The sequence below is a fragment of the Gavialis gangeticus genome, unplaced genomic scaffold (genome assembly GCF_001723915.1).
Source record: "Gavialis gangeticus isolate Ggan-Ray unplaced genomic scaffold, GavGan_comp1, whole genome shotgun sequence".
Classification (NCBI taxonomy): Eukaryota; Metazoa; Chordata; order Crocodylia; family Gavialidae; genus Gavialis; species Gavialis gangeticus.
The window spans coordinates 29,039,991-29,055,079 of record NW_017729026.1 but is presented as its reverse complement, the minus strand read 5'-3'; the positions used below and the strand labels follow the sequence as shown (position 1 = coordinate 29,055,079).

At 41.3% G+C, this 15,089-nt stretch overlaps 2 protein-coding genes across 8 annotated transcripts in view; both read left to right on the top strand.

The window, feature by feature from the left end:
• The window catches only part of CEP57L1 (centrosomal protein 57 like 1), a 35,047-nt gene extending 32,755 nt beyond the window's left edge, over nt 1-2,292 (top strand). For all 4 annotated transcript variants that reach the window (XM_019520121.1, XM_019520118.1, XM_019520120.1 and 1 more), the window contains one exon: nt 1,275-2,292. In XM_019520121.1, the coding sequence (XP_019375666.1) occupies nt 1,275-1,499 (225 nt within the window). In that variant the 3' untranslated portion in view covers nt 1,500-2,292. The remainder of the gene's footprint in view (nt 1-1,274) is intronic.
• Nucleotides 2,293-3,877: 1,585 nt separating this feature from the next.
• Nucleotides 3,878-15,089, top strand: part of LOC109299620 (transmembrane protein FLJ37396) — a 218,140-nt gene continuing 206,928 nt past the window's right edge. For 2 of the 4 annotated variants that reach the window (XM_019520115.1, XM_019520113.1), the window contains exons 1-2: nt 3,904-4,395; nt 14,142-14,300. In XM_019520115.1, the coding sequence (XP_019375660.1) occupies nt 14,155-14,300 (146 nt within the window). In that variant the 5' untranslated portion in view covers nt 3,904-4,395; nt 14,142-14,154. Of the gene's footprint in view, nt 4,396-14,141; nt 14,301-15,089 lie in introns of all 4 variants that reach the window. The other 2 variants (XM_019520116.1, XM_019520117.1) reach the window with 2 other exon arrangements.

The window sequence follows — 15,089 nt, the reverse complement described above, 5'->3', positions numbered from 1 at the left end:
ACACACACACACACACACACACACACACACACACACACACACACACACACACACACACACACACACACGTGTACATTGTACATGTTTTAGGCACACATATTTGAAAATGCTGGTTCTAATTCCCAAATAAGCTAACATTTCCCCTTTGAAATGGGCTGGGTGGGGAGCTGGTCTGGGGCTGGGACCTTGATGCAGGGACAACATGGTCCAGAGCTGGGGCAGAATTGAAATTGCTGCTCACACATTAGAGCAACTCCCCGCCCAGCTGTGTGCCTTGCCAGTGCTGCTGGGGCTGGTCTCCATTGAAACCCTGGTCCCTTTGTCATGGCCCTGCTGCTGCAAGGGTCTCCGTGGAAACTGGCTACAGTGATGCAGGCAGGGGCTGCTGGGAAATGGAGTCCAGATGCTGGCCAGATCCACCATTTTGTCCACCCCTGATTTACAACATCTAAAATATTCTTATGTTTACAGTGTGCAAAATGATAGGGTCCCACGCCTCTCCCCCTCTCATTAATATGAAAAGAACCAAGAAAAGCTGTATTTTTCCAACTTTTTCCTTCCTTGTCCCTCTTTGATGCCAATGTATGTAGGGTCACATATGAACTTGTCATAATTCAAACAGTAAGCTGTACTTCTATTTCGTAAGCAGTGATGTTCACTAGGATGCATGGCAGAATACTTTATCCTTACTAAAGGATTTAATATCTGAATCTGCATGTTGACCACTTTAAAAATGCAACCTGTATTCTCCCTGTCTCTGATATCACCTTAACTTTGTCTGCTGGAGTGACCTTTCATGAAGATTTCATGGTATATGCACAAATCAAGATACATGCCAGTCACTTCTGAATGTCAAACATTTTATAGCAATATCAACCTTTTGATAGTTGTTCTTATAATGAGCCAAGAGAAATGCTGAGGCTTTATGGCTAAAATCTAGAAACAATAGCTAAATGTAGTTTGGAATGTATTCCAAACTATCTAGAAAGAAGGTATAAATGTGTGATAAACAACAGAATCTAAAGCAGAAGAGGCTGTCAGGGCTAGGCTGTTGGATGAGACAGAGTTCTTCTCTCATGCAAACATTTACATCTTAAATATTGCAGCAAGAAACCTAACTTTACATTTCAAAAGTATATTTCTAATGCTTGCTGTTCCTAGAGAAATAAATCTAGTATATCTTTTCATAGGGTAACCTTTAATGTTATTTGGTGTTTGAAAATATGTCTAATGTCTTGTGAACATAAAACCTCACACACAATCTTTCCCTTTAGGTTCAGAAATTAAGAGAAAAGGCTCAGAAATTGAAGAGAGAGGCAGCTTATGTCAAACTCAAATCTGATGATATGGAAGGAATAAAAGAGATTCCAGTTACTCCAAAGGAAAATGGTTCTATATCTTGTCCAGGACAAAAAAGCAAACGCTGTCTTCAGCTGTTGAAAAATATGCAGAAACTTCAGTCTACACTCAAGAAAGATGATATTATGTGGGAACAATAGTTTGTGGCAGTGCCTTTAGCTGGCATCTTCAAAAATTGTATGAAAGTTCATAGGCTTTAGATTTAACAAATACTAGAATTAATTCAATGTTCATGGCAAATCTATAAAATGTGTTGTGCAATGTCTAAAGTATATGTTAATGTAATAGTCAATAGTCAATTTCAGTTCTGTAAATTAAGAGCTTTAGATTGAACAAACCAACCACCCTGTAGCTATGCAGATATTTTAAATAAAGCCATTTTTAATTGTTTGTTTCATGATGTATCTACTAATGGCTTTTGTATGTTTCTTTTCATTATTTTTGTTTGCTTTTTTAACTTGTCAAAATAAAACTCAAAACTTCTCATGTTGCGTATAATGTTTATAGCGTACAGTATTTTATTCTCTTTCCTCAAACTGATATTATTTGTTTTGAAGAGGAAGGAGAGTCCAAAGTGGAGCCAAAACTCATGACTCAGTGCAGAAGGACATACTGTATTAATCCTGCTTCCCTAGTCTTAAAGGGCCAAAACTCCAATTAAAATCAATAGAAGAGTTCCTTTTGTAAAGTTTTGAAGATTCAGACCTTTACAACCAAGTCAAACAAATTACTATAATCGTTTGTCTCTTGTGATATATGTATATTTATTCATTAAATGATGTGGAAAATAGTTGTGAAAGTGGGGTAAAAGCTGAGAGATTTCTTCTGTGTTTTTTGAAGGTATTTTTTTATTTTGTTTTATATGTCCTATCACCACCTTTAAAATATGCTATGGGTTCTTCAAAGAAAATAAAGATACATGTATACATTTAATTCTGTTTAATTATAGTTAATGCTACTTTGGCACCGTCTGTCACTCATATACTATCTCTTTTTTAATATGGCTTCTCAAAGTTTTTGACTAAACATTTGGAAAGGACAAATACCTAAAACCTAGCTTAGTAGCTAATCTACAACTCTGTCAACTGAGCCTGTCCAAATCATGATGTAAGCAGGTGTGGAGCCCTTGGTGTAGACTAGGCCTAGAACTGCATTTTTAGCTCTCAATTTAAGAACAAATCACCCAGTCTACTACAGCTGGGATGTTTTCAAATTTACAGCTGTTTGTCATTTGTTACTAGTGTGCTATGCTTTCACTCTTTGCATAAATGTAGTAGACTTGCTGTTTGTCACCATGTATAAGTGAATTTCTGGCTTAGTACTGGACCAGTCTCCTCCTTCACAAATAATGGTGCCTCTACAATCCTAAGAACCTTCAGTCAGATTTATGAAGTTAGGTGGAGAAGGAAGGACTTGGACTTCATTCTCATGGCCTTTCCAAATCACAAAGGTGCACATAAGCCACGTGTGTTGGAAACTTCTACTTGATACTAGGAAAGGAGCAGAAACTGGTTGAAGGAGAACTTTCTCTGCCTATATATTGGGAGAGGGCCCAGCATTTGTTTTCCTGGGAATTAAGTTCTATACTGAACCTGCAACCCATACACATCAGTGCTAACCAGAATGTGTGTGGAGGGGGAGGAGGGAGATGAAGAGGGCTAGTCCCACTAATTTAAGAGTGAGTTACTTCAAATTGTGTTAAAGGTATTTCTGAGAGCTTGCATTTACCAGAAGGAAAATGTAGTGATCTGTTGTGTCAGTTCAGTGAGGCAGTACCGCTCATCTTTGTGAAGAGATGTGGGTGGTTCCTTCAAATGTTTTTGCACATAAGATCTTGCAAAGGGAAGAGCTAATTCTGCTTCCAAAGACTTTTTTCCAGTAGTTGCTGACAGAAGTGAATCTTTAATTAGATGATGATAGCACTGCATTGTTGCGGCAGACAAGTTGACAAAGCACTTCAGGGTCTTTTGAATGAATGAGTCATTCTTCACCTGTGAAGGAAGAAGAATGCAGCACGTGATTCCTTCTGTATAAGCTGCGCTGTAGTAATATTTAAATTTAACATGCTGTGTAAGCAGGAGTCTTGCAAACAAAGTAAACTGTTTCAATGGTTGGTGACTGATTTTTGCTGTTGCAAATTTGAAGATGTATTAAATACTTTTCCCAGCAGAGTAGGTAGCCAGAATGTTTAAATAAAACTTATTTTAGTTCAGTTCGTTCCAGTTTGTGCCAGGCCTTAGGTCTGCAAGTTTTTACCTTTCTCTCCCATTCCACATGCCTGGACTAGAACAATGGGTTGTGTGTTTAAAATACGTTCACTGCAGCAACTTTAAATGCAAGTGTAGATGCATTTTTTAAAAACTTGTTAACTAATCAGGGCCTGTTCCTATTCCAGGGTACCCCTTGCATTCATGAGCAGCCAGCTTTTTTTATTTGGAAATAGCAAATTCTGTCAAAGAGAGTGTTCTAAAAGGAGCTTTATATTTCTTAGTAGAGACAGGACTTTTGCAAAAAGAAAGCTATCTTTCAGCATTGCTGGAGATGCAGAAGCACAATTTTTCTATTACTATTTTGCACAGAAGGAACACCTACATTTTGTGATTGCAGTATTGATAAAAATGGCTTAGTCTTCCACCAGACGTGGGGGAAGCAGGTAAGTATCTTTATAGCAGGGAAACCTGGGTGTAGAGATGGACAGGATTCTGCCCTGAGGGGTGCTTCCAAGGTGAGCATAGTTGCAAAGTGGCAGCCCTAGTTGCGAGGGACGGCGTTGATGTTCTGTGTAGCACTTATGCTGGATCCAATCAAAGGCCATTGCACTCCACCCTTCAGTATGTTCAGTGTACTGGGGTCACCATGGTTACAGCCAGGGCTGTTCGCACACTAGGAAGTAGCAATGCATCAGCTGCTTCCCTATGTTGATTTGATTTAGTTGACTATGGAAACTGGTGCGAACCTCCAGCAGTGAAGTGTGACATTTTCCCTTGCTGCAAGTGCCGTGCATTAACTGGAGCTGATCTCGGTCCAGTTAGACAGGTAGCGTATAGCTCAGAAACTCTTTGTGGGGGCTTTGGTGATGTTCTGTTTACAGGCTGTAAGGAGGGGGACAGCATTTCTGTAGGCAGAGCTGGAGCGAGCTGTGTCAAATATTCACATGCATTTCCAAACTGGTGCTCAGGCCAACAGTCAGTTGAAATGAAGCTGGCCTCAGCTTGCCTATCTGCATAGGGCGGGGAGAGAAAAAGAAAGAAACTAGATATAAATAGTTTGTCAACCTTGCTTTCAACTCTTTCTTTCCCCCCCAAATCTCATGTAAAAAGCATTCCTAGATGAGGGGGCCTGATAAGATAAGGAAAAAGTATGAGTTGATCACGTAGCAGTTTTTAAGTCATTATAGACTAGGACTCCATCTTTTAACAAGTTAACGTAATTTTTAATCCTAAAATTTTACTCCTGCTTGTTTTCTGGAACTGTTTGAATCATTTCAATGTGTGTGTTGTTTGTCATTAGAGAAACAGAATGTACATATACTGTACCACATGTTAAAAGAAAAAAACAATTAAATCTGAGATTGCCTTTGACTTCCACAGATAATTAAGTATAGGTCTTACAGCTTCTGCTAGGAAAAAAATAGAAATCAAGAATGCTTTTTGAAGTAGCATAAATGCATATATATATATATATATATATATATATATAAAAATTTGTTTTTCGAATTGTATCTCCACTTTACCTTAGACCTGGTCATTTATTAGCAGATTTACAGTTTGAGGCCATTCACTTAATATGGCATCTTCAAAGGAAACCAGGGTCTTGAATGGGACATTTATAGATGTGCTCTGGGAGTGGGGAGGGGCACCTAAACACCTAATGGACCTCTACTCCAACATGTGCTAATTAGCAATTAATTTAATCCCCTGGAGCGTGCTAATTAGCATGCTCCAGCAGCTTCTGTGTCATGTATTCAGCGTCCACACATTTCAAAATAGGAGTAGGGGCCCTTTAACTAAAGCTCGTCCTGTGGCATTTTGAAGTGTGGGACGCTGAATACAGGTGATGCTGCAGGCACTTTACTTAAAGTGCCCTGCCGCCATTTTTCAGTGCAGGGACACTGATGCATGTGACTGGAGCTGATATATGTGACTGGTAATTACCATGCTCCAGTGGACTCAATTAATCGAGTCTGCTGTAATTACTGCATGTCGGAGCAGCCTCATTGTACATGTATATATGCCTATTGGAACAAATAGTTCTTCTGAAATCTGCAGCAGTCTAGGTAACTTTGGATTAGTTTTTAAGACCCAGGGTCTGTGAGATTTGGGCATTCAGTTTGCACTGAAATTTCAGCAGCAGTTGAGAACCCATCTCCCTAGGTGTTTTGAGAATCCCAACCTTGAATTTTCTGAGTGGGTAGAGGAGTTGTCAAGCAGTTTGGGGTTTTTTTTTTAACTAAAGCAATTAAGTTAGGCTTAATGAGTCCTTAGTTTGGAATCTTACAGTTTCTTATTTTTGTGTGTGATAGTTTTGGTTCTTCTACTTCTGTCAGAGTTGACCTCTCTCTTGACTTTTTATTTGTGTTTGCATTTTGAATGTCATTGGAATAGGCAGCCAACAAGACACATGCACAAAAATAATGAAACCCATTTGCCTTACACAGGCTAACCACTGACAACAGGACTGATTACTGCTCTAATCTGGGATTCCATTTTGTGGTTAGACATAAGGGAAATAGGACAAAGGCTACAAGCCAAAAAATATAATTAGAAACATAAAAGAGCAAATTTTATCCAATAACTGTTCACATTCCTGCTGTTACCAAAACATGCTAGTGCAAATTAAACATTAATGATCTGTTACTTAAGTCTGTTGGAAACACTTTGCCCCAGTACAAAAGGAGCTGAGTTTGAAAACATATACATTACAGTTTTTCTACCAAGCAAAGCTAGGGTTTAGACATATTCATAAATCCTGTGTGTTCTGGGAGTAGGAATTGGCAAAAACATGCTTAGAAAAATATTAGGGCAGGATCTCATTGGGACTTGGATCCTGACTAATATAACTAGTTACAGATGTTTGTGTGCACTGAAAGATTTATTGAAAGACTTTAGCTTCCCAGAATAAGAGTGCCACACAGGCCTGTGATAATTTTACAGCAGAAAAACAAGAAACTAAGGATAAGGGAGCATATGTTCTTATTTCTAAAGAAAAGTTTTGTTTTTCTCTGTTTGCCTGTTTCTTTGGAATCTGCAAGCCTGCAAAACTATGTTGTACTCTGGTAGGGCCTGATCCAGAGGCCACTAAGTCAGCTGGTATCTTTCCACTGGCTTTAATGGGCTTTGGACCAGTCCCCTTAAAACTAACCTAAGCCATGATACAAATTATGTGTCCAGTAGAGTTTTAGCAACTGATGGGCTGTGACCCCCACTTAATCCACTACAAGCAACAAACTATCTCTTTCATTCCTGTATGCTTCCCCTGTGTTTGTCACATCATGGTGTTTTTTGTTGCCTTAAACTTGGGCCTCATTCTTGAAAACACTTAAGTATAGGCTTAATGTTTCTCAGATGAATAGTTTCATTTCAGATGATTAAAAGTTTATAGGAGCACAGCCTTAGATTAAGCTCTTTTTTGAGCTGGGACTATAGGTTTAGAAGAAACCTCTGTGATCATAAACTCCAATATCCTGTTATCCCAGGCAACCATGTCATATAATCCCTCTCAAAAATGTATTGAGTTCTGTTTTAACCCTAGTTAGGATCTTCCCCCCAGTTTCCTGTTAGAAGGTTGTACCAGATTCTTACTCTTCTGATGTTTTGAAACCTTGTAATTTGTAGTGTAAATTACATTCATGGGCTGTTTTGGGGTTTTTTGGTCCTTATGCCAACATTTTCCTTTAGCTTAAATATAACCAGACCCAAATAACATCACTGCAGTTTATGGCATAGTGCACCTATTATCACAACTTTCATCATTAATGACTGATTTCCATACATAATCATGCAAAACAACTCAGTTCATTATCACTCTGAGCATTGAAACAAACGGCTTAATGTTGATAATTCATTTCCACCGGGCTCCTCTACTTGAGATGCTACATCACCAGAGCAGCAAGCTACAGTGACTTAGCTTATCGCTATGGTGACGTAACGTCAGCTGGCACTAACCCTGACACTGCTGGTATGCCGTGCAGTAGCTCCTTGCTACTGTGCGGTAGGGTTGAAAACGACTTGTGCCGGGACTGCACAGTCCTGGCAGGTACTGCACAGTCATTAAGTACATTCTTTAGCTAAAGCGCTTTAGTTAAAGCAAGTACTAAATGACTGCGCAGTACCAACTGTGCAGGCAGGAGCATATGTAGACATGCCTACTGGGTAAATTTATCTCTTAATGTCACAGCTATTGAGTGACATTCTAAGATCAAATCAATCTAGAAAATCTTTGGTAAGGCTTGTCTTATTGAAGAAATGTATGTATGTAAAAATAATACAACAGCAAAAAACTGCAGGTTTTATAATTCTAACAGGCCGAGGTAGCTATGTTAGCCTGAAGTCAGGCAGAAGGCAGGGCAGGGTGGCACCTTAGAGACTAACTCATTCAGAAAGGCATAAACTTCCATAGATAACAGTCTATGTTGGCAGCAGTGACAATCCTTCGATTTGAGGATTGCCTTTACTATGGCTCATTGACAGGTCTTGAGTCCAATCCTTGAGCCACAGATCGGTCTCCAGAAGTTGCAGGTCTCTGCAGGGGAGAGTAGGCTGTGGGCTGGGATTCCTCTCCTTTTTGTTCCTCCACACTTAGTTCTCCACTTCAAGGGCAAGATGCTTTACCTTGAAACAGGCTGTTGCTTGCTTGAGGTTTTGGCATTACTGGAGTTGGTTAGCAGCCAGCTCCTCCCAGCTTTTGATATTGGCATCCATTTGCTTGAGACATACCTTCAGTGTATCCTTGTTGTGCTTCCATTGGTTGCTACAAGATCTCAGGCCTTAACTGAGATGGGAGTAGAGTACTTGTTTTGGGAGCTAAGAGTTGGGCATCTGCACATAATGTCTGGTCCAGCAAAGTTGGTGCCTAAGGATCACCAGCTCAATGCTGGTAACGTTTGCTTCAGCAATGGCATTGTGCTGGTATTGGTGCAGCGATCTTCCCATTTGATGGCGTGACAAAGTAGGCTTTAGCATACAAAAGTTTATGACTTTCTGAACAAGTTTGTTTTTAAGCTCATCATACAAGCTTTAATTAAAGCTCCCTGCCACCATTTTTCATCAGGGGTATGCTGATACACAAGATGTTGGAGTTTGCTGGAACACAGCAATTACAGCACATCAGAGTGGCCTTGCTGCTCATGTATAGGTGCCCTATGAGCCACTGGTATTATCGCTCAATGTGTGGATTCCATCTGCCCCACCTGGCCGTTTATAAAGATTGTAGCCTTCGATTAAGTACTGTGCTGTTTGCTGGACACTGCTTTCGTACAGGGGGCTGTCCAAGATATTCATCTTGCCAAGTGTTGTTTTGAAGCATCTGTATTGAGATCTTAGTCTGTTCAGTTTGACCCATACTTCGTCAAGGTTGTGCCCAACAAGAGACTTGTTTGGTGTGGGTATAAAAATCTGTAGGAATACATCTGACCTTTCCCAGTGGTTGGCCCACCCTGCTGCTGCCCGTAGGTTTGGTTTGGTATCCCCAATCTCTTCCAGGAGCTTGTAGGCATCATGTATATTAAATGGTTTATGACTTTTAAGCCTCTTAAGCTTCCATTTCATTGGGTCTTCAGCTAACAGTTAATGGAGCCAGCGATTTTTCATCATCTCTTGCCTCTATTGTCAGTAATGATGTTAGGGTCTGTCTTCTTATATCACTTGGTCCAATGCCTGAGAGTACAAGGAGTACATCTGTGTGTGGGTGTCAGTTGTGCAGCCTGTTATGAGTCTCAGTGCACTAAGTACATTGTCAAGCTTTTTACTGAGACAGCTTAGGGGGCTGGACTCGATGATCTTCCGAGGTCCCTTCGAGCCCTAATATCTATGAAATCTATGAACTTCTAGACTATGCATGAGTACAGGAAACCCTCACTATTTGCAGGCTCGGGATTCGTGGTTTCAAATATTCACAAATGCTGAACCCGCTTCTTAAATACACTTAAATACGATCCCGCCGTTGCCAGAGCAGTTGTGCCCTGCAGCCGCCAGTGTGCATGAATGCAGTGCCTTATTTGTGGATTTTGCCATTTGTGGGGGATACGAGGATGTATCCCCTATGAATGGCAAGGATCGCCTGTACAATATTCTGCTAGAGCATATACCATTGTGAGTGCAGTGGTTCTGAGCACTTTGAAGTTGGCATCCCATGTCATGCTGGTTAAAAATCTTAAGGCAGCTACCCATGCAGAGACCTTACTGCTGGCCTTTTGAACGTGGTATTTATAGGTGAGGGAATGGTCTAATGCAGAGATGGGGCAATTATTTCAGCTGGAGGGATGCTTAATGAGTTTTGGTGAGCTGTTGATGGCTGCAAGGATAGCCCTGCCACTTGACAGGTGCCCCGCCCCCTGGTTGCCATCTTGGGCCTGGAAGTCCTGCCCCCTAACCTCTGACTTTTGCCTCCTTTTGGGATGGGGGTTTGCCATCTTGGAACTAGAAAAAAAACTCAACAAATTTATATACTAAAAATCAAACATCCACAATAACATTTTAATTTTATTTTTAAAAGATATTTTTGCCCTGATTTGTGTGTGTTTGCGTCGTGTATATAGAGGTGATTGCATAATAGCTCAAAATGAAGTTTTACTTTGTATATTGCAGAGGTGTGGGGTAGTATGGGGGGCATGGGGTTTGTGGCAGGGGGTGTATGTGGGGTGTGGGTGTATGTGGGGTGCAGAGGAGAATGTGGGGGTATGTGTGGATGTGGGTGGGTGGGCATAGGGTATGGGGTGCCCAGTGGGGCAGTGGAGGCAGCACAGACGAGCTATAGGGCAGCCCAGCATGGACTCTGTGGCTGCTGCAGGGAGCGCTGGGCAGCAATGGGGGGAGAAGCTGCTTTTCCCCTGCACCAAGCACACTTCTTCCCTGCCAGTGCTGCTTTTGCTGCAGCTGTTCAGTGTGAGCAGGCAAGTCTGTAGCAGGTGCGGGGTGGGTCAGGGCTGCGCATAGATCCCTGCCAGTACCAGAGGGCTGGGACCGGAGTGGCTGCAGCCAGAAGGAGATGCTGCTGCCTGGGCTGTGGAGCTGCCCAGGGGGCAGCAGGACATATGGCGGGATGGTGCCTGAGCCAGGTGGAACCAAGAGACCCGCCACAGGCCAGACAAAGTCCCTGTGTGGGACGGATCCAGCCCATAGGCCATATTTTGCCAACCCCTGGTCTTATGTTACTCTTAGGTGGGTTGGGGTATGCTCTTGGAGAAGAATGTAGTTGCCTACTCTGATATTCAGCATGATCTTGGCTCAACAATTGTCCTGGTAGAGGGGTGATGATACTGATTTATTGATGATCAACTTTAAGTGCCACTTGTGGAGCTAGTCAGTGATGAGTTCCATATCACGACTCAGCATTTTTTCCAGTTCTGTCATATCAGTTCTTTGGGCTGCCATGGCAACGTTAGCAGCATAAATGTATCGCTTAGATGTTTTATGTGGGAAGTCTGAGGTATACACAGAAAAATACTGGTGCAAGCACTGACCCTTGGGGACACCTATACATGAGCATGGAGGCTGATCCAGTGTGCTGGAATTCCAGTGTCTCAGAGCAGACTCAATTAATTGCAGCAATAACTGCGTTCTAGCAGCCTCCTGTGTCTCATGTATCAGTGTCCCCACACTTAAAATTGGCAGCAGAGATACCAATACATGAAATGCAGCAGGTCTTTAGAGTGGCTTTTGGAGCCACTCTAATTAAAGTACTGCCCCCCAGCCACCCAGAGCACATATAAAAGTGCCCTGGGAGATTCAGTTCTTCAGAGTTTATACTCTGTTTTTTTCTCCTTGGCTAGTAGTGTGGAATGATCTGTTGGAGATTATGTTCATGATGAAAACGCATAGTTTGCAGTCAGGTATCACAGAGTGCAGTTTATATTTGAGGCTTTGGTGCCATAGGGCTCCTATAGACATGTGCAGAGCCTGCTTCAACATGCTAGAAATCCTTCATGTCAGAGCAGACTCAATCAAGTCTGCTGGAGCACAGAAATTGATGTGCTCTGGTAGCCTTCTGCATCATGTTTATCAGTGTCCCTGTGCATTTCCACACTGAAAAAATGGCAGTGGGATGTTTTGAAATAAAATATGTTTTATGAGCTTTTGTTCAAAGTGCCCCACCACCATTTTTTCAGTGCGGGGATGCTGATATGTGACGCATGGGTGCTTTTAATTAGCACGGCTCGCTAATTAAAGTGCCCAGAGCCTCATCCTGGAGCACATGTAAAAATGCCATATACAGTATCAATAGGTGGCTGTAAGGCCACACCGTTTTCTGCCTCATTTCAAATCCATATTCTATGTCAGATGTAAGTAATCTAACTTGGTCAGTAGTACACTGCTCTTTTCCAAAAGCCAGCTTGTTCTTTTGGGAGCTGGAAATCAATGATGCTCTCTATTCTATTCAGGATTATGTGCTCCATGAGTTTGTATGTAATGCATAGTGGTGAAATCAGTCAATAGCTCTTTGGATCCTCTGGTGTTTTAATGGGTTTCAGGATAACAATGGTGTTACCTTTTCTTCAGGTTTTGGGAAGTCTGTGACTTTCTTTTACACATGAATTTCCAAAGCCATCTTTTCATTGTGGTTCTGAACTTGGTAACAGATTCTTGGAATATTTTATCTGGGCCAGCAGCCTTGCAAGTTTTTTGGACCCACACCTACAAACTGTAAAAAAACCACCGAGCAGCAAACACACATATCATTCTTTCCAATGACTCGTTCCTCCGTCACCAAGGACGAGTCTCACACAGACTTCCCTGTTTTTAGCTCTGTTTGCTTTATATTTGTAGGGAGTCTAGCATAATGGGGGGTTGAGGTACAATCACAATAGGTAGAATTACTAATTATTATTTATTGTAGTTACGCTATACTCGTGTTAAGCTAGGGAATTTTTTTTAATACTCAATTCTCTGTAAAAAAACAGTTTGTATAACTGAATTTTTTCCAAATAGTTTTGGTTGAAAAAGTGGAGAGAAAAAGTTTTTTAATAGTCAAAACAATTTGTTTTGGCATTTTTAAAAATAAAATATTTGCATTTTTCATTTTGGAATGAAGTTTTGAGACCAAAAATTGCTAAATTGAGTTTAAAAAAATAAAAGAAAAGGAGATTTAATTTCATGTCCAACCAAAATATTCTTGTTCAATCCAAATATTTTTTTGCTACAGGCAGTAAGACAAAAAACAAAATAAATTATTGGCATAGCTGTACTCCATAACAACCTTGTCTACTGAGGATAAAATACCAACATTGTTGCTGATAACAATTATACACAAAGTGGTAATTTTCACTTAAAGACTTACAAAACTGCTAGAGGGCTGAGTGAATCTTGAAGGGAAAGGAAGGGAAATCCCAGCATGTACCTTTATTAGACAGTTACTTGGTAATTCACAAAAAAACAAACCTCCCATCAACCTGTGAAGATGACAATAATGTTTGTATATGCCAAATTGAATAAGGATCCAAATGTAAGGATACAACAGAGCATGGTTCCAGATTTTAGAACTGGAAATTAGGATCTAGAACTACTTTACCAAATCTAGTGGACCTAGTTTCCCCCTAAAACTTAGTAAAAGGTTTTGGAGACTAGTAAATTTGTCCAAAAATACAGTTTCCAGGGGACGTATACTATTTGCAAATCCCTATTTGTTTCTGGACTAGTTTCTTCTGGGGAAAAAGGGGGGAAAACTTTTTGGACATGCCAAATATTTTGTTCTGGAAATGCTGAACCAAAACACGTTTTCCATTTCAATATGGTGGGGCTTTATGTTTTTGTTTTTGAAATGTAGCTAAATTAAAAAGAGTGGGGGTCAAAACATCCTGGGTTGACAGCAAAGGATATTTTTGGTGCATGTTGTTTTGCTGAGGGGGGAATGGAAGCTTCAATTTGGTTTGACCTGAAGAAGTTCTATATTTTTCCTTTTCAGTTCCTCAATTTGGTAATTGAAACAAAATGATCCATTATTTAGCCAGCTCTGCTTTCCCTACCCAACAGAAAATTCCCAGTGTTGATGATTCACTATTACTTATAATTATCTCATTTATACAACACATATCACACCATATCTTTGTGTGCATATGTATTGGCAGGTGAGGCCAGAGGCATAGAGAGCTCCTTCAATGCCTGGGGCTGGGGGAAGAAGGGATTATGTGCACCAGGGTGGGGACAGAGTTTTACCTGCCCTGGCTCTCTGCACTCATGCAGCAGCTGCTACGGCTATGGCTGCTGCTGTAGCAGCATGGCCTTTTGCTGCTGCCTCTGGGGAACAGACTTGCTACACACCAGCTGCAGCAGCTTGGTGGTGCAGCCTTCCTGGGGGTTGCCCCTTGTGCCCTATTCACTCCCTCTCCCTGCCCAGACAAGCTGCTGGGCACAAGGACTCTCTGAATGGAATGGGGGACACTATTCTGTTCTCCCCTGTGCCCCACAAATACAATGTTGGTGAGGGCTGCTTCTGCCTGGCTCCTGCAACTGGTCAGTGTGGAGCTATTCCTGCTGCGCTGAAGATTCAGGGTGGAATGGTGCCCCCTCTGTGTACTTGAGAGAGGAAATCTGTCTCAAGGCTTCTATTTCACTTTATTTTGCTTACAGACTTGGTGTCAAAATGTACAACAGTGATGATATTTACAAGAGCTCTTCCACTGAGAGAGTCCAGCAACTGGAAAAAGAATTGGCAGTCCAGTTGGCAGAGTTGAAGAGAGAAATAAAAGATAATGGAGTTCTGCAAGGGACACCAAATAGGGCATACAGGTAAAGAGAACCTCTTGGTGAATGGGGAAGAGAGGGGGAATTATAGCTACAAGGTATTTAATAAATGTAGATCAGTAATTCTCAACCGGGGTACAGCAGCAACCTGCAGTGCCTTGAGCTCCTTTCAAGGGTGCAACACAATGTTAGCACTGTTAGGTGTGCAGGCATGATTCACAAGATAAACCCAGAGATTTCAAATAGGAATCCATAGCATCAAAAACATTCTGACCTGCCATGGGCTTTCTGAATTTTTTTTGCCACAGAAGAATTATTTTTCTGTAGCCAAAACATGGGTGAAATCTGAGGGGTGCCTTGAGTCTAAAAAGGATGAGAATTGCTGATAGAGATAAATGTCTGCTCCCTGCACTCTCTTTTCCCCACCTTGGTACAAATCATATGTACCTAGAGAGGTGCTTGACATAGAGTAGGGGCAGAAAATTATTTTGTTTGGAAGGCCCTGTCCTGGTTGCCATCTTGGCACCAGAAGTCCTGACCCCTAACCCCTGACCTTTGCCACCAGGTGTCCCTCCCCTTTCCCTGGAAGTACTCCTTTTGGGAAGGGGGTTTGCTGTCTTGGAACCAAAAAACCCCCCAAATTATATACTAAAAATCAAACATCCATAATAATGTTTTAATTTTATTTTTTAAAAATATTTTTCTCCTGTGTTTGTGCTGTGTATATAAAGGTGATTCCTTATTAGCTCAAAATAAAGTCTTACTCTTGTGTATTGCAGGGGTGTGGAGGGGTGGGGGTAAGGGGTTTGTGGGGTTCTGTGTGTGTGTCTGCAT